The 26,974-nt window shown below is 49.7% G+C and overlaps 1 protein-coding gene across 1 annotated transcript in view; it reads right to left on the reverse strand.

Annotated features, from left to right (window-relative positions):
* The window catches only part of MCCC2 (methylcrotonyl-CoA carboxylase subunit 2), a 501,365-nt gene that overhangs the window by 307,246 nt on the left and 167,145 nt on the right, over positions 1-26,974 (reverse strand). The window contains exon 8 of the mRNA XM_069627517.1: positions 961-1,025. Within this exon, the coding sequence (XP_069483618.1) occupies positions 961-1,025 (65 nt within the window). The remainder of the gene's footprint in view (positions 1-960; positions 1,026-26,974) is intronic.

Raw genomic sequence — 26,974 nt, forward strand, 5'->3', positions numbered from 1 at the left:
GAGGAGAGACTAGAGAAAAAACCTCTGGTTTAATACTGGAAAACAGCCATTGCACATTGCAGAGACAAAAACAAGAAAGAGGGCAGAGCTACTATATAAGAAGAAGAAAGAGGGTAGCCAGGACCCAGATAAAAGGTAGTCCTCTACCTTTATGGTGCCCTGAGACGATCAAGAAGTGAGGCTGCAGTGGAGAGAGGGGAGAGAGGGGAAGAAAAGGTCAGTGGTACCAGCAACAGAAATGCAGCCTGGAATCGAATCTGGTCACTGATGCACTATCAACAGTGAGACTTCACGACTTAAATGGTCAGCCATGATGAAGCAGCAATGGGAGGAACAGGCCGATGGAACAAGGGTTCCAGGAGTAGCCAGGAATCAGTAGGATGGGAAAGGATAAATCAGAGGGGAGCAGAGAGTGGTGGAGACAGCCCTAAGGAAGATGCCTGTCTCAGGACTATCTGATTCAAATGAAAGTGGCGGGCATCAGAATTTTCACTGTCATCATCATGGGAAGGGATCAAGAAGCCAGAAGGAGCCACAGTGAAGCTGTAGTCTTCTGGGATCAAGAACGTGGTCAGCAGGCTCTGTGAGGTGAATAGTTGTATTTGTACACTGGCAGGGGGACAAGAGAGCACACAGGGTTTACACACGGAAGAGAAAAGGGAAGATGAAATCAGGCACTCGGGAATCAATGCTATAGATTTAATTGCCATCAAGAAATTATTAGATACCAGAGTTGAAACAAAAACTAGTTATGTGGATGCCTCTAATAATGCTTTATTTTTCAAGTTCAGCAATAAAATGATGTTTTGTAAAAGTATATGCACACATTGAAATCTGCTCATATCACACTAAACACAAACTGGGGAAGCAACAAAAGAAATGCACAAGGAAATGCGCTTTCGTAAAAATATGCAGGTTACTCATATGATCACCACTGAAGACTTTATAAATGAGGTCTACCTGCAGTGGAGATCAGCTCCTCCAAGTTCCTCTGCAGACACTTCCTCCCCTGTAGCAGCTTTCACCTACAACAGAATGATACTATTACCAGGAGGCAAACCCCACAGATGCGCCAGGCTAGTAAGAACTACTTGTAGTGTAGTACCAAAAGGCAGGAGCTGCTGGCGAGAGATACAGGGGTGCTTGTGTGTAAGAGCGTGTGCATTCTTACCAAGATTGCTTTGGGCGGTTTACTTAGTCTTTATATGGAAAAAGACAAACCTATGCATTCACAATTATACTAAGAACTTCAAAAACACCTTATGTTCATTATTTATATTAGTAGCAATTCTATGACAAGACTGGAGGAGAGTATTATGCTTCAACTTCTTTATCTACTACTCCTCAGCAGTTTCAACAAACTAACAACAAAACATTGTAAAAATGCCCACGTGGCTTTTTCTTATTTCTGAAACTACAATCCCCATAGTCTCTGTAGTTCAAGTCCACCTCAGCTCAGCTATGACCACATCCTGTCCCTGAGCTCCTCCTCTTCTTTTACTGCTCTTCAAGCAGATAAGTACCTTTTCTCTCACCTCCCTCTATTTATCATGGGCAAAAGTGATTTATAGTTTCAGAGAGGATACAGAGAGCTAGATTTGTGATGTGCATGAGACTATCAAATAGAAGGTCGTTTGGACGTAAGATTAGGAGTGATGTTGCCATAAGTTAACATACCATACGCGCGCAGAGCATAGTTTCAATGTGTAAGTAATCAAGTTGCGTTAGCATTTCGTGTACCTTACCACTTCGGTGATTCAAGCTCCCACAGCCCGCCTGCCCCATGCCGCATGACCGGCACCCTAGGGGATCTTCGGTCGCCAGAGAGCTTTCCAACCCTCGAAGCAAGGAGAGGGAACGCCAGAGCCCTACGGCCCCCACCTTTGTGGGGGCGGAGCCAGAGCACAAAGCTCCGTGCTTCCATGTCGTATTTTTCAACGCGACGCGGAGCTGTGAGGATCCGGGCCCGGCGGTGATCACTCCCATGTTACCCGGTAACATTTGGAAGGAGGTTTAGCATTCTAATCGACGGAGGATTAGCATATTTCAGAAGTGCTCGTCGCTCCTAGACCGCTACACGTGGGGAGCAGCTGACAAGCAAGCACAGGAGCAGGAAGCTCTGTTATCTACACGATCAGAGGAGTTTCAGCCTCTTAAAAAGACATGAAGCCCCAACAAGGGCAATTGGATTGGCACAGCCCATCTCAGGCATTATCAGCAAAATAAGTCCGGTGCAGCCACATAAATTATATATATTTTTTTTAAGTGATTAAATTAAGAATATTATCAGAACATTTATAGTGAGCTAATATTTGAGACTCTGATCTAAGCATCTGACTTGCGAAGTGGGCGTGCACAGACATCTGCTGCAGGTACTCATGCACACAGCACCCTCCCCGAAAATGTCGGAATTTGAATGGAGGGAAGAGGAGCAGCCATAGGATTTAGCTGCCAGCTTCAAGGAGGTGCTGAGGAATTTGCTAGTCGATGCTGTGGCTCAGCGGGTAAGAAAGGCTGGAAACCCTGGAGGCAATGTGGAACCAGCCCAGAGATAGCATTATTGGGACAGAGCGCACTCCCACCGAACCCTCTGAAACAGGGTCTAAGGGGAGTAATCAGGCCCGGAAGAGGAAAGCCCCTTCTGACCCCCTGGGGGTCAGAAGGGGCTTTCCCCATCCACCCTTTGGATGGGGCAAAATAAAAGGCCCCAGAGGTTGTCGACGCTTTTGCAAAGCTCAGAGAAGCATACTTGCCGCGCCAGGCAGTGCCGAACCTCACGACCCCCACTCGAGGGGAAGACAATATGGGAGTAGATGACCCAGGCTCGGAAGAGGAGCCAGCAGAAGGTGACCCAATCTCGCAAGACGAGGAAGGGACAGCGGAGGAGGATTGGGCTAAACCATGCAGGGGTAAGAGAACCCGCAAGGAGAAACACCTTGCGGAGGACCAAGAGGATATGTTTGGCCCGGACAGCATTTGGAACACGAGATCTTCAGACTGACAGCCCTCTCCCAGGGTCGCACAATACATGACCGTAAGGTTGAGGAAGGCCCTCGATAAGGAAGTTAGGCAGCGCCTTCGAGCAGAGTGCCCAAGACCGGACATCCCGGGAAAAGTGGCAGAAACTCCCGAGCTAGACACCAAGATGCTAACTTTCGTGTCCAAGACCAGTAAAGATCCCTGCAAGGGCATCGACAGATCATGGAAAAGTTGGCAGGAAAAATTGCTAGACTTAGCGGGCCGCTAGCTAAGATCATGGATCTGGCGGAGAGGGCTAAGGATACGGGGGATGAAGTAGACCCCGATGCCCTAGCAGGATGGGCCCAGAGGGCCGTCTGCTTACTGGGAAACGCCAACTGCACTATTGCCTCAGAAAGGAGGAGAGGTCTGCTGTTGAAGATTGATCCTTAGCTCAGCGACCTAGCTTCTTACAAAGCAGGAGAAGCGGCGCAAGGCTTTCTGTTTGGTGAGATCTTCAGGAAAGATATGGGCCGCTTTGTCAGTACTTATACTTCATTGGAGAAAGCTCAAGCTTCCATCAGGAAGATCTTCCCGAACAGAGTCTTTTCCGGTACCGGTCGCGCAGCTGGTCGAAGCCAAGGAGGTAGAAGACACCCCACCCCCACCAACCCCAGGGCGCAATACTGGGAGAGCAGACAGCAGGATTTCTTCTTCCCGGCTAGGGGATGTTTCCCTAGGGGGCGCAGAGGAAGAGGATCCGGACGAGGGCAAGGATTCACACAATGTGAGAAAAGTTCATTACCCTCCGGTGGGAGGGAGCACTGGTATGTTTTGGGAAAACTGCGCGCGCTTTCCAGTGATGCTTGGATATTGCAAACCATGAGGGGGCTGCAACTAGAGTTTATGGAGGTGCCAATACAAGAACGCAGGCCTTTTTAGCAGCACCTATCACACACAGAGCAGAGCTGCTTAGACCGCAAGTTAGCGCAACTCGCTCAGAAGAATGCGATAGACACAGGAAAGAGAAAGTCCACCCAGTAATAAATCTGAAGGAACTGAACAGTTGGATAGTCTACCGCCATTTCAAAATGGAAGGCATTCACCAGCTCCGAGACTCTCTCAGGGAAGGAGACTGGCTGACGAGGCTAGACTTGAAAGATGCATACCTGACAGTTCCAGTGCTGGAGGAGTACAGGAAATTCCTGGCTTTTCATTGGAAAGGGCAGCTTTGGCAATTAAAGATGATGCCCTTCGGTCTTGCATCAGCACCCTGGGCTTTTACCAAGCTCATGAAGCCAGTAGCAGCAGCAATCCGGGAGAAAGGCATAAGGCTGATCATATACCTAGACGACTTGCTGTGCTGGCCGAAGACCGAGAGACGCTGGTCTACCAGACAAAGTGGGTACATGATCCGATCCGGTCACTGGTTCTTCTGGTGAACGTGGAAAAGTCAGACACCACTCCGGCGCAAAGATTGGACTTTCTAGGTTTTGTCCTAGACACCAGGAAGGCCACGCTAGAGCTACCAACGTGAAAAATAAGAGACATCAAAAGAGAAATCCGAGGATGTCTGCAGAAGAAGGTGATTTCCCTCAGAGTACTAGCGAGGATAGTGGGGCTGCTAGCAGCCTCTATCCAGGCCATATTCCCAGGGCCTTTACACTATCGAGCCCTGCAGAGGTTAAAGATACGTCACCTGCAACAAGGCTTGAGATATCAATTAGTGCCTTTGGATCAAGAATCCGTAACAGAACTGGAATGGTGGTTGAAGAATATGGACGCCTGGAGGAATGGGCGGGCCATTTTCGGAGATCGGCCAGACCTGATCATAGAGTCAGACGCCAGTCACCTGGGCTGGGGAGCGCAATGCGGAGACATGCAGACAGCAGGGAAATGGAGCGAAGAGGAGCTTCACTTCCACATAAACTGTCTGGAGCTGCTAGCAGGCTCTTTCGCGATGAAAGCCTTTACGAAGGGGAAAATGAAATTGTGCGTACTGCTGAAGATGGACAACATTTCAGCAGTGCACTACATAAACCACCGCGGAGGTACGAAGTCCAAGATGCTGGCTGAGCTAGCAAAGGATTTTTGGCATTTTTGCCTCCAGTCAGAGACATCAGTGACGGCGGAGTACCTGCCCGGAGTGTTGAACGTGGTGGCTGACTGGAACTCAAGGTACCTCACGGACTCCAGCAATTGGAGGTTGGATCTGACGGTGTTTTGGACACTGGATCAGAGGTGGGGCCCATTACACAGACCTTTTCACATCTCGCCTCAACACGCAGACAGCCGATTACTTCAGCTGGAGGCTGGATCCGGGTGCGCGAGGAACAGATGCTTTCCTGAAGGAATGGGCAGGCGGGCCACACTATGCTTTTCCCCCCTTCATGATGCTGAGCAGAGTTCTAGCGAAGTGTCAGAGGGAGAGGGCAAAGCTTCTGTTAGTCCCACCATTGTGGAAGTCACAAGTGTGGTTCCCGACTCTGATGGAATTATCAGTGGACCTTCCGAGAGTACTGCCAGGAGGAGACCGACGGCTCACGGACCGAGTTGGGTCGTATCATCCTCTGAGAGTGAGAGGGACACTCCCTCTGATCGTGTGCAGGATATTAGGAGACGCTGGGCGCTGCCAGGCATTTCGACGCAAGCTGCAGAGCTTATCGCGGAATCCTGGGCCCCTTCCACTAGAAGGAGCTACGAAGTGGCTTGGGCCAAATGGACTAGCTGGTGCAAGGGGAGAGGTGTTCATCCCATTTCTGCCCCTGTAGTAGTGATCCTGAATTTCCTGGTACAACTGTTGCAAGACGGCAGAGCTTTCCGCACTACAGGAGTTTATAGATCTGCAATCTCAGCATGACATTTGCCGATTGAAGGTGTACCGGCAGGGGAGCACCCGGCTGTGGCAAGACTCATTCGAGGGGCGAAGTTTAGAGTACCCCCAGAGCCTCATTATAACACAGTCTGGGACGTGACGACAGTACTCCAACTATTGGAGGACTGGCCTTCAGACAAGTATCTATCTCTCAGACAGATGTCAGGTAAGCTGGCCATGCTGTTCTGTCTTATATCTTGAAAGCGTGTATCAGACGTTAAAGCGCTAGAGGTCAAGAGGAGATCCTTTGGTCCAGAAGGAGTTACTTTTGCTATAGCCAAAAGAACTAAGACAGGGACTGCGTCAGTCCACTACCCATGCTTCCCGGATAGAACTAAATGGTGTGTAGCAAGTTGCATCAAGGAGTACGAGAGCAGGACAGCAGAGTATAGAGCAGCCAGTACCATGCAATTGCTCATTGCTCGCAGAAAACCTTTCAAGCGGTATCCATGGCAACAAATGCTAGATGGGTTAAAGAGATAATGCAAGCAGCAGGTATCGATTTGAGGAGGTACGGAGCGCACTCAGTATGAGGAGCGATGGCATCCAAAGCCTTTACGACAGGAGCGTCATTGAGGGAGCTCATGTTAGCAGCAGATCGGGCGAGTGATCGCAACTTTAAAGAGTTTTACTTTAAGCCAACCGAGAGTTTAGCAATGACAGTGTTGGGGAAGCATTGAACAAGCATAATGCTCACCTCCAGTCTTGTCATAGAATAAAGATTACCCCTGCTAACTGCGCAGGGAGTATTAATTCTATTAAAGACTAGGAGGCGAGCATTCATTTCCCACCCAAGCATGTATTGTAATTGATGATGTTGTATGATAATAGCAATAGATGAACGCCACCCTGATACGGTTGTTTTATATTCATCTAGGGGAGGAACAGAAGAATAATTGAGGAGAAAAGACACACTTTGGGGTTGGACGAGAGGCTGAGAGTTATCGGCGTGTCAGTTTGCAATGATTGAAGTCTTCGCTCTGTTGGCAGGACATAGTTGGGAGTGTTCGAGTGCCAGTTCAGAGCACGTAAAAGAGAGGAGGAGCTCAGGGACAGGATGTGGTCATAGCTGAGCTGAGGTGGACATGGACTACAGACACTATGGGGATTGTAGTTTCAGAAAGAAGAAAAAGCCACGTGGGCATTTTTACAGTTTTTGTTGTTAGTTTGTTGAAACTGCTGAGGAGTAGTAAATAAAGAAGTTGAAGCATAATGCTCGCCTCCTAGTCGTCAATAGAAATAATACTCCCTGCGCAGTTAGCAGGGGTAATCTTTATTGTCTACCCTATCAGAATGTAGGAAAGTGATCGGATATTCAAAGCAAAGGCTGACACTGCATAAGATCCACCAGTGCTCTGCAATCTGGTGTGTGGCTTGAAACTGCAGTTTGTAGTTTTCGTTTGGGACTGCACCTGCCAAAGCAGTCTGGGCAGGATTTCAATGAATGTGTTAATATCGTTTTTAAAAGAATTCAGCATACATAAAGCACTGCTTTGTCACAAAATAAAACCCTCTGCCGTATTAACACATCCCCAGTCACAAGATTTAGCCAAACAAAAGTAGCCCAAACCTACTTTGCTGACTACACTTAAAAGTTATTTTGTTAAAATGATGGGCCAAGACTGAAAAAACGGTCATGGTATGATATATATGATATGATTTGATAGGTTATTTATAACACGCTTAATACCCAGAGGTTTCCAAGCGCGGATCCGGGAATCGAACACACCTGTGTTGCTCCATGTCGTCTTGCTTCCAAGGCGAGCACGTTGTACCTGAGCTATCCTCCCGAGACATCGTAGAAGTGATATGGTCAATTTATTCCTTTACAATTTAAATACGCATGCAAAACAAAGTGTAAATCACAGAGCTAAAATAACGCTTTTATGGAAAGGCATTGAAACGTATGCGAATCATGTAACAACCCAACCAGACAATATATTAAAGGGTGGCGATCTGCTACCCATCTGCCTGGATCTAAAACTGTGCACAGCAGTATTGCTTCTCCCTGCAGGAATCAGGGCACAATTGGTCACAATGGGACACACCTGGCCTGTACATACAGCTCACCCAGACATGTTGGGGACAGCAGCATTACAAACAGGAGGTAAAATGGCAATGAGAACATATTGTGGGCATAAGCAATGGTATCAACAACACGTGTTGTACAGTGGCAGTGCTGGCAATAAACAGCACACTTTGTAGATCGTGCGCTATTAAAGAGTCAATAATATAGCATAAATGTGAAAAGCAAAGAGTTTTACTCTACAGTTTAGGAAATTGAATATGTACATCCTTGCTGCACTTGGCACAAATAATTTACGGGCCAATTCATAGAATTCAGTGCAGAAGTAGCACACGAGCCTGCCGCAGAGAGGGAGCGTACGCCACGCGTGAACCAGGGGCTGCGGAAAACAGCATTTTGGCGCACCGTGTATTCATGGATTTCCCAAGCCATTTGCAGCTGTGGCGTAGCGAAAATCCAGCAGCACCAGTAATGCCCCCAAGGACGCCCCTTGCGCCAGAAAAAGCCATACAAATTCTGAATACGGTGCAAACGGCCGCGCTAACCCTGGACCAGCATACAGCCCCCCTACACCGTAATCACGTGAAAAACAGGGTGTACCCTGCTCGCGCCAGCCAAAATGTGCGACAATCTACCCGCGCACCCCCTTTTATACGTGTACCCTGCTCGCGCCAGCAAAATCGTGGGAAAATCTACCCACGCACCCCCTTGAATACGCGCACCCTGCTCACGCCAGCATAATCGCAGGAAAATCTACCCGCGCACTCCCTTGTATACACGCACCCCACTCGCGCCAGCAAAATCGTGGTAAACTCTACCAGCACACCCCCTTGAATACGAGTATCCTGCTCGCGCCAGCCACATCACGTGGAAAGGGTTGCCTTGTGGTAACAGGTGTTGGGGGGGTCCCCCCCTGTGGAGTGGGCTGCCTGCGGGGCATGGGGAGGGACCACCCCACAGGCAAATCATGTGAAAAGCGCACTTGCATACCCCGCGAATACATGTACCCCGATCGCGCCAGCCAAATCGCGTGAAAAGCGCACTTGCGTACCCCTGAATACACGTACCCCGCTTGCGCCAGCCAAAATCGCATGAAAAGCACACTCGCGTACACCTGAATACACGTACCCCACTCATGCCAGCCAAATCGCCTGAAAAGCGCACTTGCGTACCCCCCCGGATTCGCGCACCCGTGTGGTGAGGCCCTCACGTGCTGCCATCAGCTGCATGCGCCCCCTGGAGGCAGCCCACACCACAGGGGACACCCCATCACCCGTGACCATGCCCCACAGGCCGTCCACACCACAGGGGTTACACCATCACTCGTGACCATGCCCCGCAGGCAGTCCAAACCACAGTGGACCCCCCTACACCCATGGCCATGCCCCACAGGCAGCCCACACCACAGGGGACACCCCATCACCCGTGACCATGCCCCGCAGGCAGCCCACACCACAGGGGACATCCCTACACCCATGGCTATGCCCCGCAGGCAGCCCACACCACAGGGGACACCCCTACACCCATGGTTTTGCCCCGCAGGCAGCCCACACCACAAGGGACACCCCATCACCCTTGACCATGACCCGCAGTGTCTTCTTGTTAGTTTATTGAAACTGCTGAGGAGTAGTAAATAAAGAAGTTGAAGCATAATGCTCATCTCCTAGTCTTTAATAAAATTAATACTTGCCGCGCAAGTAGCAGGGGTCATCTTTATTGTCTACCCTATCAGAATGTAGGAATGCGATCGGATATTCAGAGCAAAGGCTGACACTGCATGCGATCCACCAGTGCTCTGCAATCTGGTGTGTGGCTTGAAACTGCAGTTTGTAGGTTTTTTTTGGGACTGTTCTGTCCGCCACACCTGCAGTGGGGGTTGAGCCCTGAAGGGGCCAGTCAGTGTTGGAGTGTCTGCCTGTGGTGGTTACGGGGGCAGGTCACCCTCCACACCAGTTGCTCCTGTTCCTGGGGCAGCAGATCGATGGAGGAATGCAGTCCTGTAGCCACAGGCAGTGCCACCACAGCAAGGACCACATCTCCTTGGGCCCAACAGGTGAGGCTGTGCGCCACCGGCAACCACTGGGTGGGAGCAAGCCATGTATGCCATAGCACAGCAACAGGGGGGAGCAGTTGAGATGTTGGCTCAAGGTATGGAATGTGTGGCCAATTCCATTCTCTCCCCTGATAGGCAGGTGGAGCTCAAGCAGCAGGCAACGCAGTCCACATGCCGCTCACTCAGGCTGGGCGCAGCAGCCTCCAACAGGGCCCGCCGGGCTGAACTAGTGGCTCTGTGCTCAGCTATTGCTGCTGAGGGACAGGACCACAGGGAAGCCCTGAGGGAATATAACACCTCCCTCAGAAGTACTCTGGATGCACTCATTATGAGCCTGGGGGTACGGGCAGAACAGGCGATGGAGCGGCTGGATCACACCATCTCGGTTGAACTCCATGCATGCCGGGAGGAGGTCTATCTATCATGCGAGGCCTCACTGGCAGAGCTCTGTGTTACACGTGAGTCCTTGAAGGAGGAACTGCGTGTTACACGTGAGGTGCTGCATGGCGACCTCCGTGCCATATTCATGCAGAACCAGGCTCACCAGGGCCGCATGCTTGCTGCCGTGGAGGGGTTTGCTGGGGCTATAGTGCAACCAGGGGGTGACGACGACGACTTATATCTCACTTATCTCTCACACAGGTCGGGCCGTGAAGACCATGAGCCCATGGAGGATTTTTTGTTTGTTTTTTGTCTCAACATCATCGCATGTGGGTGTTCAGGTGCACCCTGCACCTCCCCCCTCCTGTGTGTGCCCCGCCTGCCCCCAGGGTCCACTACGGCCATTTTTTTTTATTTTTTGTGCATTTCTGTTACAGTGTGGTGCTATGTGGCATCCAATGGCATCCACTGTGTGTTCCAGCTGGGCCCATACAGGCTTGTCTCGTGTTTGTTGCTTGGGGTCCGGAAACATATGCCACTCCTGCTTCCCCTTTCCATGGGCTCGCAAGGAAGGCACTGTGTGACAGTAACTTACACAGAGGCATTGGACGTCCGTCATATCTGTGGCCAGTCTAAGTCCAACTTGTGTATACACCCCTAGTGGGGATTCATGATGGTTTCTCCAGTGCATGGTTGTACTGCATTTTGGTTAGTATATTGTTGACTGTGCATGATTTAATTTTGCTTATTCATGTATTGCCTTGACTGTATACATTGTTGATGCCCTTAATGCTGTATGCAGTCCCATGCCCCCTTTAGCTGTCAAAGCCACTCTCATGATGGTAGGGGGACGTGTGGTGGCAATGTCACATTGAGGCACTTGTGCTATGGTGTTTCCTCACTGTCTGACATTGTCACTGTTGGGTCCTGTGTTCATGATGACATGCTGTGTTCCTGTTGCACAAGTTCACATTGACTTTCGTGAGCGTGATTTGGCGGTGCAGGCTAATTTTTTTGCTTAGTTATTTTATGCAGCTGCATGGGTTTCCAGGCCGCAAACACCACTCACTGTACTGTGTTATCTAGTGAGCTGGGTGTTGCGGGGGGGGAGTTTAAGTGAAAAATGTAGCCACAATCTGGGTATGGGCTGCCTCGCCACGTGCCCTTTCCCCTCCCATGCACAGTGGGTGTGCGTGTGGTTGGGGATGTGGGGGCACCCCCATGTCCACCGGTATGCCCCGCTGGGGTGCAACGTTGTGCAGGACACATGCTGCCACAATGATCCTGCCCACTACGGGGGGCGCATATAATAGCTGCCCACCAGAGCGGTCGAGGGAGCGGAAACGTGACTTGAGCACTCCGAATGTGCGCTCCACTATTCCCCGGGTTGCAATATGGGCTGTGTTGTATCTTACCTGGGATGGTGTGGTGGGGTTCCGTGTTGGCGTCATCATGTAGGTGCTCAGCGGGTAGGCACTGTCCCCTGGAGGGTGATAATGGTTGTCATTAGTTGGGTTTGTGTATTTGTCTGTGTGTGACATGCAAGCATGTGCACAGGCATTTGTACTCACCAATGAGCCATGTGTTGCCATGCCTCCTAGCTTCCAGGTCCTGGTGTAGGGCTGACATTCTGAATATGAAACTGTCATGGATGGATCCGGGATAGTTTGCATAGACCGAGGTGATGATTCCCTTGGCATCACATACAACCTGCACGTTGATGGAATGCCAGTGCTTGCGGTTGCGATAGATGTGCTCAGTGGCCCAAGGTGGACGTAGGGCCACATGGGTGTAATCAATTCCACCGAGCACTCTGGGAAAGTGTGCCACCCCGTAAAAGTCCTGGACCACGGCCTGCCTTTCTGCAGGTGTTCTGGGCATGTATATGTGCCTGCGGACTGAGGGGCGTGCAGTCATGATTGCCAACACCTGGTGTAGGCAGCGTGACTGATTAGCCTATGAGACGTCCCCAACTATGGCAGTTGTCCGCTCAAATAACCCAGTGGCCAAAAAATGCAGGACATTGAGCACCTTTTCCAAGGGGCTCAGTGCTTGGGAGCACAAGGTGGGTGATGTTAGGTCATCCTCCCACTCAGTGACCAGGTCTAGGTTGATATGAGGTGGAAACTTATACCTGGTCATCAGGCATCCCAAAAAGGCTGGTTCTGGGTAAGACAATGCAGGGCCTGGCTATCCTCCTCCTCCTCCTCCTGCGGTGTCCCACGATCACTGCTGCGAGAAATGGGACATTAATCGTAGCTGTATATGCTTATTTGTTGTTTGCGTGCACTTTTATGCTGCGCGGGGGCTCTTCTGCCTACTTTCACATAGCGGACGTGTTTCCGGTTTTGCGTGTCTTTTGGCGTGCACGGGTTTGCCCTGTTCAATTCCATGAATACGTGTTGTTAGCGCGTGTGTGGGCGTTGCAGGGATTTCGCTTCTGAACTTCCCCGTTATGCCCACATTTTCACGTGTTGTTCCCCATTCCGCGTGTTCCGCCCCCTTTTTAGGTGTTTGCACTGGACGTTGTGCACCATCACTGGGCGACTCGCTTTCGGGATGTCGCAGTGACGTGTGCACCATGCACGAATTCAGCACAGGTCCCTGGTAAGCCAGACAGAGGCCCTTCCATGAATCGGAAACAGGCGCACGCGTGCGCTGCGATTTTCACGCTTGTGCCACACATATTGGCGACAATCATTCCATGAATCACCCCGATAGTGTTGGCTTTCAGGACCTAATGCAATCTTGTAGAGCAGAGCTCTCAAGTGTTTGGTGGCTATGCACGAGAACGCAACCCAGTCCTGTTTTTGGTTGGAACTATGGGACTTGTTGTTTTCCTAAATTTCACACGGGAACGAAAAAACTAAAGGTCCCAGAATCCGAACGGGGAAAATCGCACCGAATGGCCTTACACATGGTCCTGGGAAATGTTAGAGTTCTGATGGAGTTTACTTTCAAAATACACATATCACATTAAAGCCCTTTTACAATATGTAAATTGTTAAAGAAACATGTTAAGCCAAAGGGATATTGTTGTAGATGTGCTACACCATGAATGGAAAACTAGAAACCCCAAAATGCAAATATAATGCAAACCTGAAGAATCTCTTTTTCTAGACCACTATAATAATGTCAATTGGATGCAGATTACGTTTATCACAAACCTTCAGTCAGCTTGCTATTATACTTGATGCTATGAACGTTTCCCTCTCCATTAAGCAACCCCTTTTTTCCATGTCAAGGTAGTGACCGTGACTAACCTTAAAAAGGGGAGCTTTAGTGTGCTGCTTTAAATGGCTTGTAAATGGGCACCTATTTGCCAGGTAACAAGCAAATGTCCCACCAGTGCGAAATGCCTAAAACATGTGTCACTGATGGGCCATTCCATCTGAAAGACCGCGTCAAGGGGAGGCTCCTTACCTAGCCAATAGGTGGACCAATTACAGGTTTTTTAAGGGGCGCGCCAGGCTGAAAGGAAGCCTCTGCTCTAGATGTACACACAGCTGTGGCCATTTATTTTGAAGGAATAGGCAGAAGGAGAGGGGCAGCCTTGTGCACGCCGAGACGAGGGTCACCAGCTCTGCCTGGTCAGAGCACTTCTACGCTTTAAGGTGTATGTTTTAGCTTCTGTGGTAGCAACTGGGAAGCCTCAGGCGAGCTACCAGTCACTCGCCAGCAACTTGCTGGAAACGCTGGTTCTAGATGGTAAAAGGTTTGGAGGACTGATAGAGATGCCACCCGCCCCCAGCCAAACCTCAGCCCTCTGGGCATTAACTGACCAAACAGTGAAATATGGGCTATGTAATGAGCCACCGGGACTAGAGTCCGGGAAACGTGTAATGTGCTCCCCACTCGAGCCCAAAGCCTCAATACCTAGTTTCGTTGAACATTCAGCACTCCTTGCCCACCGCATCGCCGCTCTCTGCCCTAATTTCCAGTGCTATGCGGACGATACCAGCTCATTTTCAGGCTACCCTCAGCCTCCCCCTCTCCTTCCCTCATCTCTGACTGTCTGTCTGCTATCCAGGAATGGTGTGCCGCCAATGACCTCTGCCTTAATGCCAGTAAGACTGAGATTCTACTCATCGGTACACCCACTCCCTCCTTCCCTGCAGCTCTCTGGCCTGCCTCCCTTGGCCCCCTCCCTGCTCCTACCTGCAAGGCAAAAAACCTTGGGGTCATCTTCGACTCCACACTCTCCTTCTCTCCTCATATTTCTGACGTCGCTAAGAAGTCACACTACCAGCTGCACCTCCTCAGAGGTATTCTTCCCTTCCTCTCCTTCCCCCAGAAGCTCACTGTCTCCCGAGCCCTGGTTCTCTCGAAGCTGGATTACTGTAACAGCCTCTATCTTAATCTGCCTGCCTCCACTCTCCGCCCTCTGCAACTCATCCAGAACAGAACTGCGAGACTTGTCCTTGGCCTCAAGCCCAGGGACCGTATCTCTCCAGGACTGAAATCTCTACACTGGCTCCCAGTGGCTGCGAGGATAAAGTTCAAAACCCTCTGCATTGTCCACAAGGCCTTCTGGGGCCTGGGTCCTAAATACCTTCAACTCTCTCTTCCCAAATATCTTCCTTCCCGAGCCCTTCGCTCATCCGCCTCCAACTCCCTCACGGTCAGCCGCTTCTCGAAGCAACGAGCTGGGGGTAGATCTCTCTCCTCGGCAGGGGCCTCCCTCTGGAACAGCCTTCCTGCCTCCTTGAAACTTGAGGAGAACCATCTCCGGTTCCGGAAGCACCTCAAAACCTTCCTCTTTGCTTCTGCTTTCTCTCTCCCTCTCCCCTGCTGAACAGCTAATATTCTTCACTGAAACTGCACTGACTCTGCAACTGGACCACTCTTAACGGCCTCGGTCCTGGGCCCAGCCACTCTCCACTTGCACTGATGCCCTGGAACCCCTCTGCACTGCGGGACTGTCTCTGTATCCCTACAGCCCCCCCCCTTTCCCAGCACTTGTTCTGCACTTACCTTGCACTTGCCACCAGCTGGCCCTATTTATTTATTACGCCACTTACCTTGTACTGCACTTCCCCCCTCCCCTTCCCCTTGCACTTTTCTCCCTCCCCCACCCCTGCACTTGCGCGATCTGAATGACACCTGGCCTAGTAGGATCGTTGTCTGTCTCCCCTTGTTCCTCCCCTCCCTGCCTCGTCGCGCCTTGAAACACCTGTGTATAGGCGCGTTACAAATGCCATATCATATCATCATATCATATCATTCTCCATAGTTCTTCTACCAGTTGCCCTCTTGAAATTGCCATAAAATATTGCAGTGTTTGTGGCATCCATCCATGCCACCACACAGCATCCAGCTGCCTCATGTCACAGAGGAATAACACGACTGGTTTACACCTGCGCCTTCACAATCTCCTAAAATATCACATTCCATCCACCCTCAGAACCTGCCGCAGGCACTCACCTCTGTATTGTAATGCATAGGCACAGTTCCCATCCGCATTCTTCCTATCCTCTCACTATCTACAGCCACCTTCCTTCATAGCCAGTCTCAGGTCCCCTCAGGGATGGCCTGGATCCCAACAGCATCACCATGCTCCAACTCGCTCCTTTCTCAGACCCCCCCATCACATATGGTTTTCACAAACTACCAGTCCAACCCACAAAATCTCACTCTCCCCGAAGGTAACGCTCATGGATCAAGAGAAGTGGAATATTCACCCATTTTAATACCAAAGGCCAGGCCAAAGCACCAGACAATAATAATTAGTGGGATAAACGAGCATGGAGGCGTCTGAAACTTGATGCCACCTGCGCTGCTCAGGCGAATGTGATCAGGCCCGCGGCATGACCAGCACCTTCCGCAGAGAGGACCTCCTCTAAAAAGCGGCTGGAAGTGAACACAACCTAGCAGAAAATGCCTTCTTCTCATTTACGGCAATTGCTTCTGTTGATAGAAACAATGATTAGACTACACGAAAAGTATGGATTGAAATAATCATATTTTTAGGCAAGCAAAAAATGTATCGAGAATCCAGGCAATGTTTTTATCCCCAAAACGATTCTTTTACAACTCACTTCCAAAGAATTGCCAGTGAAATGCTCACATTCTCATCTAGAGCCCAGTTAATGTTAGATCCATATGCCACAAGGCAATTTGACTCCCTGAGATTACCCTCACAAGAATCAAAGTCATTACCTTCACATGGATCCATTAACCCCTACAGCACTCTACACGGACGACTCCTAATCCACCCACTCCGCTTTCCCCTCCTGGTGAGATGGCCATGGGGGACACATTCAGTGTTACTTTCCCTACCACTGCTCCGCGAAGCACATGGTAGGGAAAGTAACACCCTAAACATGATCCTCCTCAGGGCTGCGGAGAAGATGTGCAAGTGGGAGTACTTTACTCCATATTTCAGTTGGGAGTACAATTACTGTTAGGAAGCAAAAAAGTTATCCCCGTTCCCAAGTGGAGTATTTTCCATGCAAGTTAAGCTATACGTTACCATTAAAAGAGAGGCAAGTCTAATCCTTACTTCTTGTATATCCAGGTAACCCTTTAACTGCCAGGCTATTTCACAAGTCTACGCAAAAAGGACGAGCATACTCGTCCTTAGCACTTATGCACTCGTACCTTAAAGTTCCTCTTCAGATCAGGCAGTAAAACCATGCAGGCTCCTTCCTGTGGCACTGCCCTGCTGGTGCCACTGATACATACCTATCCAATGGGCTGCCCACGCAAAGCATTCTCTTTCGATTGTTGCCCACCTTGTCTCAGGATCCTTCAGCTTACGGCTGATGAAGCAAATGGGGTGCTCCCTACCTTTCCCATCCAGTTGGCTAAGGACTGCACCTATTCCTACATTGGAAGCATCAGTTTGTACAATGAAGGTTTGCAGGTAGTCAGGAGCTCTCAGTACTGGAGCTTGGCAAAGAGCCTTCTTCAGGCTTTCAAAGGCCTGATTGCACTTCCATTTGACCTTCTTAGGGAATTGTGGAGATGTGATTACATTCAGTGGAGAAGCTTTGGTCCCATAGTTCTCAATGAAATTCCTGTAATAACCAGTGAGGCCTAGAAAGGCTCTCACTTGGGTCTGAGTAGTAGGTGGTGTCCAATTTTGCACAGCTTCAATTTTGCTGAGCAAAGGCCTTATTTCTCCACCTCCTACCTCATGCCCAAGGTAGACCACTTTATTCTGTCCTATCTGGCATTTACTTGCCTTGATGGTCAGATGGGCCTGTTCGAGAGCCTGCCAAACATGTCCCAGGTGGTTCACATGTTCCTCCCAGGAATGGCTGAAGACTGCGATGTCATCCAAGTATGCCATGCAGAAGTCCTCCATCCCAGCTAGAACTTGGTTTACCATCCTTTGAAATGTAGCAGGTGCATTTTTCAGTCCAAAAGGCATAACCTTGAATTGGCATAAGCCAACGGGGGTAGAAAATGCAGTTTTCTCCTTGGCATGGTCGGTCAGGGCTATTTGCCAATAGCCTGACGTAAGGTCAAATGTGCTGAGGTACTTGGCTGCGCCAAGCCTATCCACCAACTCATCTGTCCTTGGCAAAGGGTGGGCATCAGTCTTGGTGACTGCATTAAGAGCTCTATAGTCCACACAGAATCTCAACTCCTTGGATCCTGCCTTTGGTACTAACACAACTGGGCTAGACCATGGACTAGTAGAGGGCTCTATTACCCCGAGATCAAGCATCTTCTTGACCTCACCTTTGATGTGGGTTCTGACATGTTCTGACATTCTGTACCCTCTGCTTTTGACTGGCAGACAGTCACCAGTGAGTATATCATGCTGTCCCCAGGGGTCAAGCCTGGTGAAAGTGAGAACAGAGTGGCAAACTGATTTAACATAGAGTTGCACTCCTCCTGTTGCTCAGGTGTCAGATCTGAAGAGAGATTAACTCCTTCAACCTTTTCGTCCAAAGGTAAGCCTCTCAGGAGGTCAGGTAGAGCTTCACTCTCCTCCTCCTCTTCCGATGAAGCTAGAGGCAAGGCTCCTACTTCTGGTCTAAAAACATAGGCTTTGAGGCGGTTGGTGTGGAAGACTCTGGGAGCTTCCCTGGGTTTGCCCAGATCCACCAGATAGTTGACCTCTCCAAGTTTTCCCACAACCTTGAAGGGTCCCATCCATTTGTCTTGCAAGGCCCTCTGCCTTGTTGGGAGCATAACGAGAACTAGCTGGTCTTGAGTGAACTCAACCATGTTAGCTTTCTGATCATGCCAATGCTTGACCAGAGCTTGTTCAACTTTCAAGTTATCACTTGCTTCTGCCATCATGTGTGACATTCTCCGTCGGAGACCTATCACATAGTCAGTCACTCTGACTGGCTTGGGGGAAGGAGCACTCTCCAACCCCTCCTTGATCAGGGCCAATGGACCTCTGACCGGATGGCCATAAAGAAGCTCAAAGGGAGAATAACCTACTCCCTCCTGAGGGACTTCTCTATAAGCAAAGAGAAGGCATGGCAGTAGAAGGTCCCACTTTCTTTTAAGGGGTTCCTCTAAAGCACCTATCATGCTCTTCGTGGTTCTGTTGAACCTTTCTACCAACCCATTTGTCTGAGGGTGGTATGCTGTTGAGAACTTGTAAGTAACTCTGCAGGTTTTCCACATGGCTTTCATGTAGTGGGACATACAATTCGACCCCATGTCAGAGATTACTTCCTTAGGAAACCCAACCCTGGTAAAAATACCAAGGAGGGCCTTAGCCACAGCCGGAGCTGTAACAGTCCTCATAGGAATTGCCTCAGGGAACCTAGTAGCATGGTCTACTACAACAAGGATAAACCTGTTGCCTGAGGAGGTTGGGGGATCAAGGGGACCAACAATGTCAATCCCTACCCTCTCAAATGGGACTCCCACAACTGGGAGAGGCACTAAAGGTGCCACATTTTTGGAACCAACCTTACCAGAAGTCTGGCAGGTATGGCAGCTCTTACAATACTTATATACTTCAGCCCCCATCTTTGGCCAATAAAAGTAGAGAGAGAGCCTTTCCTTGGTCTTCTTGAAACTCAAGTGACCAGCCAAAGGTATCTCATGGGCTAGTTGTAAGAACTGTTGTCCGTTTTCTTGAGGTACTACAAGGCGCTTGTAGTCTCCAGGTTCAGACTCAGTTGGTTCACTGTAAAAGAGGCCATCTTCCCAGTGTAACCTGTACTTCCCAGGCTCTTGCCCATCAGCCTGAGAAGCTGCCTGGTGGCAGAGACCTTCCAGAGTTGGACATTCTCTTTGTCCCTTACGGAAAGCTGATCTGCTGGGTCCACCTTCTGCCAGTAAAGACTGCAGCTCAGGATGGTCAGCTGGATCCAAATCTCCAATAAGGTCTGGGCCTCCTACTAGCTCCTCTTCAGAGTCTAGCTCAACCACACAGGGTTGTACCTCCCTCTCAGCCTCAGCTGGAGGTGGAGTTACTGGTGTAACTTTGGACAACCTAGGGGAAGTCCTTGTTGGAAGCACTGGAGTGCTTGCTGCTGGCTTGTTCCTGGGAGTCTTGGGTTGCCCCTTGGCTCCTGATCTGGTTGAGACTGCAGTAGTTTGCTCCAGTGGAGGAGGAGTGATATCTTTCTTCATCATCCCCTGAGAAGATCCTCTCAAGGTTTTCTCCCTTGCAGTTTTGGTTAGCTCCTGTAACCGTTTACTAGGGGGTCTGGGGGTATGTGACAACTCCAAGAGCCTTCAAGTCATTACCCAACAGTACCCTTCCTGGCACCTCACATTGTACACTGACAGGTATCTGTACGGTCATATCATTGCACTGGATGAGAACTGGTAACTGGGGACACATCTGCACAGGCCCTCCAGCTAACTTGGTGAGGCATTTGGGTGCCTTAGCAACATCCTCTGCCTTGAAAAATGATTCATCCACCACAGTTATGCTGGCCCCAGTGTCCCTAATGGCAGGAGTCTCCTGACCATTCACCTGGACACTGTCCTTATAATACTCTTTAGTATTATCTGGGATAGAATAATATACATCTAAATTCTGTTGTTCTCACAACCCCAGAGAGACTAAAGAAACACTGGCTGAGACTCCAGTGGGTTCATCAGCCAGTAGCAGAAAGTTTCCACTTGTCATATGTACTTCCTCTTCTTGAGCGAAGGCTAAGGAGGCATGTTGGATCCCTGGAAGTTTACCTTTGCATCTGGGATCCCCTTTCACATGGTCAGTGGCCTTACAAACATAGCATGAGCCAAATGCTCACTGGAATGGAGGCTTGTTCTGACCTCCTTCTGGTCTGGGACCAGAAGGTACACTAGCCTGATTAGGTTTCCCTTGTGGCTTACCCTTATGGTTTGGTTTGGGGCCCTCTTTGGAATTTGCAGTATTAGAATTCTCTTTGGAGTCCTTTTTAGGCTGTTTCCCCTCATCATTTTTCTGAGTTACCCCAGAATCCTTGTGAGTGGCCCTGTTGGCAACCCACAAGTCAGCAGCCTTAGCTAGTTTTCTGGAATCTAATTCCTTTGAATCAGCCAAGTGCTGTCTGAGCTCAGGAGAGCAGGCATCATAAATTGACTCCAACATAAACACATTTCTCATACCTTCATAAGTGTTCACTTTGTAACCCTTAATCCATCCCTCTAAGTTTTTCAACCCTTCACTCACCAAGGTAGCCTAAGGGGTACAATCATGCTTTTTGAGGCTCCTAAACCTCTTAAGATACTGGGAAGGGGTCTTCCCAAATCTAGCTATCAAAGCTAGTTTCACACATTCATAATCCTGCTTATCCTCCTCGCCCATTTCCATTACCACATCAGTTGCAACAGGGGGAAGCCTAGAGAACAACCAGGTGAGTAAGTCATTTCCTGTGATGTTCTGGAGCCCATGATTATATTCAAACAGAGACAACCAATCCAACACATCCAATTTAGGCTCATACATACCAACCAATTCCTTAGGCATCGGGGGTCTTTTAGAACTGGAACTTCTAGAGGAGCCAGAGAGAGAAGCATTGTCGACAGATCATTTCTTCATTTCTAGCTCATGCTTGAGCTCCATTTCTCGTAACCTTAGTTCTTGGTCATTTTGTTCTGTTTGAGCACTAATTCGTTTAAACTCTAATTCCAGTTTCATTTTCTCTAATTCAAGATATTGAGGACTAAGTGTGGGACCTGGCAAAGGCATAGTAGGTACAGCAGGTAGTGCAGGCAGAGGCCTAGGGGGGACAGTCACAGCAGCCTCACCCTCCTCTTCTGACTCTTCCTCAAGATCGTCAACATTTGGTTCAGTTTCAATCTCAATACTGTTATCTACAGTTGCTGGAGTGGTAGGTTCCTCTGAACCATCATCCAGACTTTGGTTAGCTAACAACCTTTCTATTAGCTCCATTTCCTTGCCCTTAGTCATGAGATTCTTATGCTTACAGAGAACTCTTAAACAATCAGCAGTTTTTGTAGCAAGGGACTCTTGACTATAACTTTCCATAGTTGACATGTTAGAAGATTACTTTTTCAGTGCCAAGCTTTGTGGTTAGTTGCACTAAGGTATCCTAAAGCACTCTAAAATGTATACTCAATACAAATCCCACCGCTGTACACCAGTGTTAGGCAGAAACCTGTGCAGTTCCCTTTGGGAACACTGCAAAAGATTTAGGACTACAGGTGTTAGCAGTAAACCCACTTGGTAGCAGTCTGTACCACCCAGATTTACCTGGTAGCTGTGGCTGAGCAGTCAGACTTCCCTCAAGAAGAGTTAGGCAGTATGCAAAGTATACACAATAGGCACTCAGATACAATAGCACAAGCAAACACTTGACCAGAGCTTTGGTATCAAGGTATATAATTATTTATTTAAAAACACACTATTTGAAACACTCCAGCACTATTATTGTAAATCACTCTAAACACAGTTACTATTATTATATATAAATCCCTTATTCCTTATCATACAAGTCTTAGTTAACACCACTTATTTCCAGACAGAGGTGAGCGCTTAACTATAGATGGCACTCCAATAAGTTAACGAAAAAGGGAGGGAAAAAGGCAGAATGTAGGAAGATACCCCACTCTAATACTTTGGAACACTTTAGCAAGGCAGAAAAGACAAAAGTTACTGGTAAGCCAAAGTCCATCGGCCGGGCCCACTCTTAGAGAGCAGAGCACAAATGCGCCCAAGATCACACAATTACAATAGGCTTTGAAAGTCTTGCAGGGAGTTCAGAAAGGGTTTAGAGAGGCTCAGAAAAGTTTAGCCAGGGTGTCCCAGGCTAACCCAGGTTCGAAAGCCGGGGGCTAAATCTACCCCGTACAGTCGGTGGCAAGGGAAGCCAGGCGGAACACGGTACCTTAGGTGGAAAGGATCCTCCAGCGGGGGCAGTTGTTCCTGGCAGCGGGTGCAAGTTGCAGCGTCGTCCAGAAGAAGAGAAGCTCTCGACGTGGAGGAAAGATGAAGGTCGTTGCACTGCCAGGGAAGAAACCAGCCGCTGAGTTTTCCGGTTAAAGGTACTACCCTTTGATTCGCGGTAGGGGTGAAAACGTGGTATCCCGGTTGCCGGGGTGCTTGGCACAGGCAAGGCGGCCACGAGATGCTCCAGGAAGCGAAAAAGGAAGCAGACTGGTTATCCCCACCAGTCGAAGGAACAAGACTCTCCGGGCTGGAGATCTCCTCTGTCGTTGGGAAAAGTGGTGAGACGGTTCAGCAGGGCTCCACCGGTGGTGTTGTCGTAGCAGGTCGGCTCAGCTTTTCCCTCGTCGGATTCTTAGGTCCTGTGGCGACTTCTAAAGTTCCAGTCCCCAAAGCCCTGCTTTTATGCAGAAAACCCCCATTCACTCAGCCTAGCTGTCACTCAAACATGCCAAGTGGTGAGCCGGCCGGCTCACCACTTGGGTCAATCAGGACGGAGTGCGACTTGAGTTGCCTAGGCAACTCAGTCCAGGGTGCCTAAATCCCCCTCCACCCCTCCTAAGTACCCCAGACAGAATGGCACCACTTTGGAGGGCTTCTGTGGAGAAGCCCGCCAAAAAGTGGAACAAAGGGCTCAACTTGGGTTGGAGTCACAGAAGCGAACACAAACGCCATTTTAGAACCGAGTTCTGGCAAAAAATACCAACCGGAGAATTAATATTAAATAAATAAACCGGCGGTATGTTCGAGGCTATAGGAATTAAATAATTAAAGTTGGTAGCCTCGAACAATGGGAAATCCCATAGAGATATATTCGCGGTCGAATATAAAAAGTAGTATCCACTGCCACCAGCCAAAACTCGATCAGGGGGGACGGAGACGTGCCCCCTCGACTAACAGACCCCGGGGCAATCGAATTGCCCCGGCCAGTACATCCACAATATATTGGTTTGTACTGTTTCTGTTCAGAATTTGAGACTAGTAAAGTCAATGGTGACTTTACATGCCCTGTGAGACAGTAGTCAGTCCCAGGGTATGGAGTCTATATTGGGAGGTCACTATGATACCCCTGTGTTACTGCACTGAGGGTGCTGTGTAACACACATCACAAAACACATGAAGCCCTATGGAGTAAAACACCCCATAGCCCATTAAACACAACTCGAGTCAAAGAAACACACTCAAATCATGCCCAAGAGTGAGGGTAAAAGAGTCTCACTCTTGGCAGGAGAAAAAAATAAACTCCAAAAATCCAGCAAAGCTGCTGGGGGACTCACTAGGTTAGGAAATTCAGCCTAAACACTTGCCGGCCCAATCTTTTTAGCTCCGGAGCTCAAGCAGTTAGTGCAGTGTCGGTTCTACACCACCAGGGAGCAGCGAGGGGAATTTAAAGGGGCAGCCTCAGTTAGGCTCAGAGTTGGGGGAAGGAGCTCCATTGCCAACAGGCAGCTACGGGCAGTGCGATGCAGCAGTGTGGACACTGGGGGGCAGTGAGCAACACAGTTTTCAGACACTCCCAGGGAGGGGGAGCCTTTTTGGGCTGCAGACACGTTTATCAATAGCTGCTTGTAAGCCACTGGCAAGGTGGTGAGGAAACTGTAGTGTCCTGTACTGGGGGATGACTAGCAGGTAGGAGTGGCAGCATAGAAGTTTATCTTGGTTAGGAGGGAAACAGTAGGAGTTTTTCTGCCTACAAGTGGGTGAAGACCCTTACTGCCATCAAGTTTATTAACTGAAGATGAAGTTCTAATAGCAGACAATTATTTGAGTGTCAGGTATTTCATATAATACAATTATTATAAGTGCAAGGTAATGCAGGGAGACCTATATACCCAGGCTCGGGAGGATATTGTGCTGGGGTGCAGCGGGGGGTAGTTTTCAACTGCTTAAGCTAATTTTGCCAGTGGGGCAGGATGGCAGTACAGGGTGCAAGGTCTGGTGGATGCCCAGGCATTGAGAAGAGGCTCTGAATATTATTAGGACACCCCCCACATTACAAAGAGATGACGCTAGATCAAATAGGACACAAGCAACACCCCATGAAGACAGAATCAGCACCCCTAGCCAACCCCACCCTACAACCTCACCCCCACTACTTAAACGCTTCCAGATACCATATTTGATTAGAGCTGAGTGAATGTTAGCAGCTGCCACACCTGGCCTAAGTTGTAGACATAGGCATGGACAAGACCAGGATAGAGTTGTGAATGTTGGCAGGTGCCACGCCTGAACGTAGGTGCGAGCGCTAGCACATGCCAGGCAAATAGCGGGCTGTGAGCGGTTGCCTGCGTGAGCATATGGTTAAACTGTGAATGCCAACCACCGCTAAATCTGGATGGAGTGGCTTTGGGCGACCGATGCCGCATATTGACTGGAATGGGAAGGCTATCGTGGCTAGATTTGGATGGAGTCATAAACACCTGCTTGCCCGCATACAGACAGGTTTGACAGAGATAGACAGGACCAAACAAGGACACGGTTGTGAATGTGGGTGGGCGTCATGTGTGAAAGGACTGTGGGGTGCCGGCCAGTCCCAGATCTGGATGGAGGTGAGGAGATGCTTGTGCGCCCCACGAGGAGAGGAAATGTGAAAGTTTAGCGCTTCGCTTCCTAACAGCTATGCCAATTTACCAATCCACTAACAATTTTCAACCCTCTGCATACACCCCTCAAACTCTAACCAAACACAACCACAAACCTATAAACGCAACAATCCACACAAACTTCACTACACTGCAACAACAAAACAAACCATACAGGCTCGCACAACAGTACACAACGTCTGCCGACCAGAAAACACCCCAAGCCCAGCCAACGGGTTAATCGGGTTGAGGCTGCCAACAGCACGTCACTGCTCTCTTGCACTTTTCCTGCGTATTCCCACTAACTCACCCCCCCTTTCCCTTCTTTTTCAGAGCCGACAGAGCACCAGGGGACCACTCCGGTGGTGATAATGTTAAAAGTATATTTGTACCGTGCACTAACAACATAAACATTAACATCTAAAGCCTAGCTTGAGGGAGCAGTATTGGAAGTTACGGGAGAGAAGAGCGCAGGGGAAGGGAGACCACAGCGCAGAGCGGCTTCAGATGGGCCCCTCGCAACAGTGGTGGATTGCAACCCATCAGCAGGAGGGAGGTATGGGACAGAGGGACCAGGAAGAGCAGGAGGGAGGTACCTAGGAGAGCAACCAGGAGTGGGGGAGCAGACAGTGAAGGGTTGGGTAGTGGGATTGGAGCGAAAGGGTCAGGGAAGGTCACTAGCAGATCAGGAACATGGGTTGAGGTGGGCACAGGACAAGATAGGAGGGCTCTATCCCTGGTGGTTAGTGAAAAAAGGGGAAGGTGCGGAATAACCTCCCCGCCTAGGAGGGTGGTATGCAGAGGGCGTAGTACAGCCCCTGTGGTTCCAGTTGAAGTGGAAGTAGAGGGCTTGGGGGCAGGCCCTCTGGAAAGCAGTAGAGAACAGACTAGAGGGCGCAGTATGGCCCCTAGCACGGCTGAGCGCAGGGTGGAGGAGAGAACCCCTCGCCCAAGAAAAGGTTCAGGAAGGGGTTGGCACGACTCTGCCGAGAAGACGTCAATGGAGGGGTGGGGCGGACGCCCCAGGCTTACCTGAGGAAGAGCTGCCCAGCCTGAGCTTGCGCTTGCACCAACAATGGTATTTCACTGGGGAGGATGAATGGGAAGAGGAGAATGATGTGCATTGAGGGGAGGAGGAGCAAGATGGGTTGCGGGAGAGGCAAAGGGTGAGGAGGGGTCTAAGGTTTGAAGGGGAAGCTTGGGTTGGGGGGAGCAGAAGGGCAAGAGGGCGACGGGGAAGTTGGCTGGGGGAGACTGCTGATGTTTTTTGTCATCGCAACAGGAGCCCGGTGAGAAAAGAGGAGTGTCAGAGTGGAGGTCAGGATGCCGCGGCTAGGTGACGGCGGGGCAGAAAGAGGTGAGCAGGAACGGGAGAGGTCGGCAGCATGGGTCAGGTTGGGTACAAGGTGGGGGGTATGCAGGGAGGGAGCTGGGGCACAGGGGGCGGGTGGGGAGATGGAGACTCTGCTTACGGGGGCCTTGGTGAAGACGAATGGAAGGAGTGTCTCCTCTGTGGAAGTACAAACTGACAAGGTGGCAGAGCCTGTGGCCCAGGGGGTGATTGTGGTGCTTAAGAATGGGACTGAGGAGGGTGCAGGGAAGGAGAAAGGGATGCCTTATATGGGCATTACAAAACCGCTGGATGCACATTAGGGATGTAACGGTATTACGGTATACCGTTAAAGATACCGTGAACCACTTAATTTAACAATAATAACCGTCACATTGTTTATACCGGTATACCGTTCATACCGTTAAGTGTGCTTTTCAATCTGAT

The sequence above is a fragment of the Ambystoma mexicanum genome, chromosome 6p, assembly GCF_040938575.1.
Source record: "Ambystoma mexicanum isolate Mex_15411 chromosome 6p, UKY_AmexF1_1, whole genome shotgun sequence".
Lineage (NCBI taxonomy): Eukaryota > Metazoa > Chordata > Amphibia > Caudata > Ambystomatidae > Ambystoma > Ambystoma mexicanum.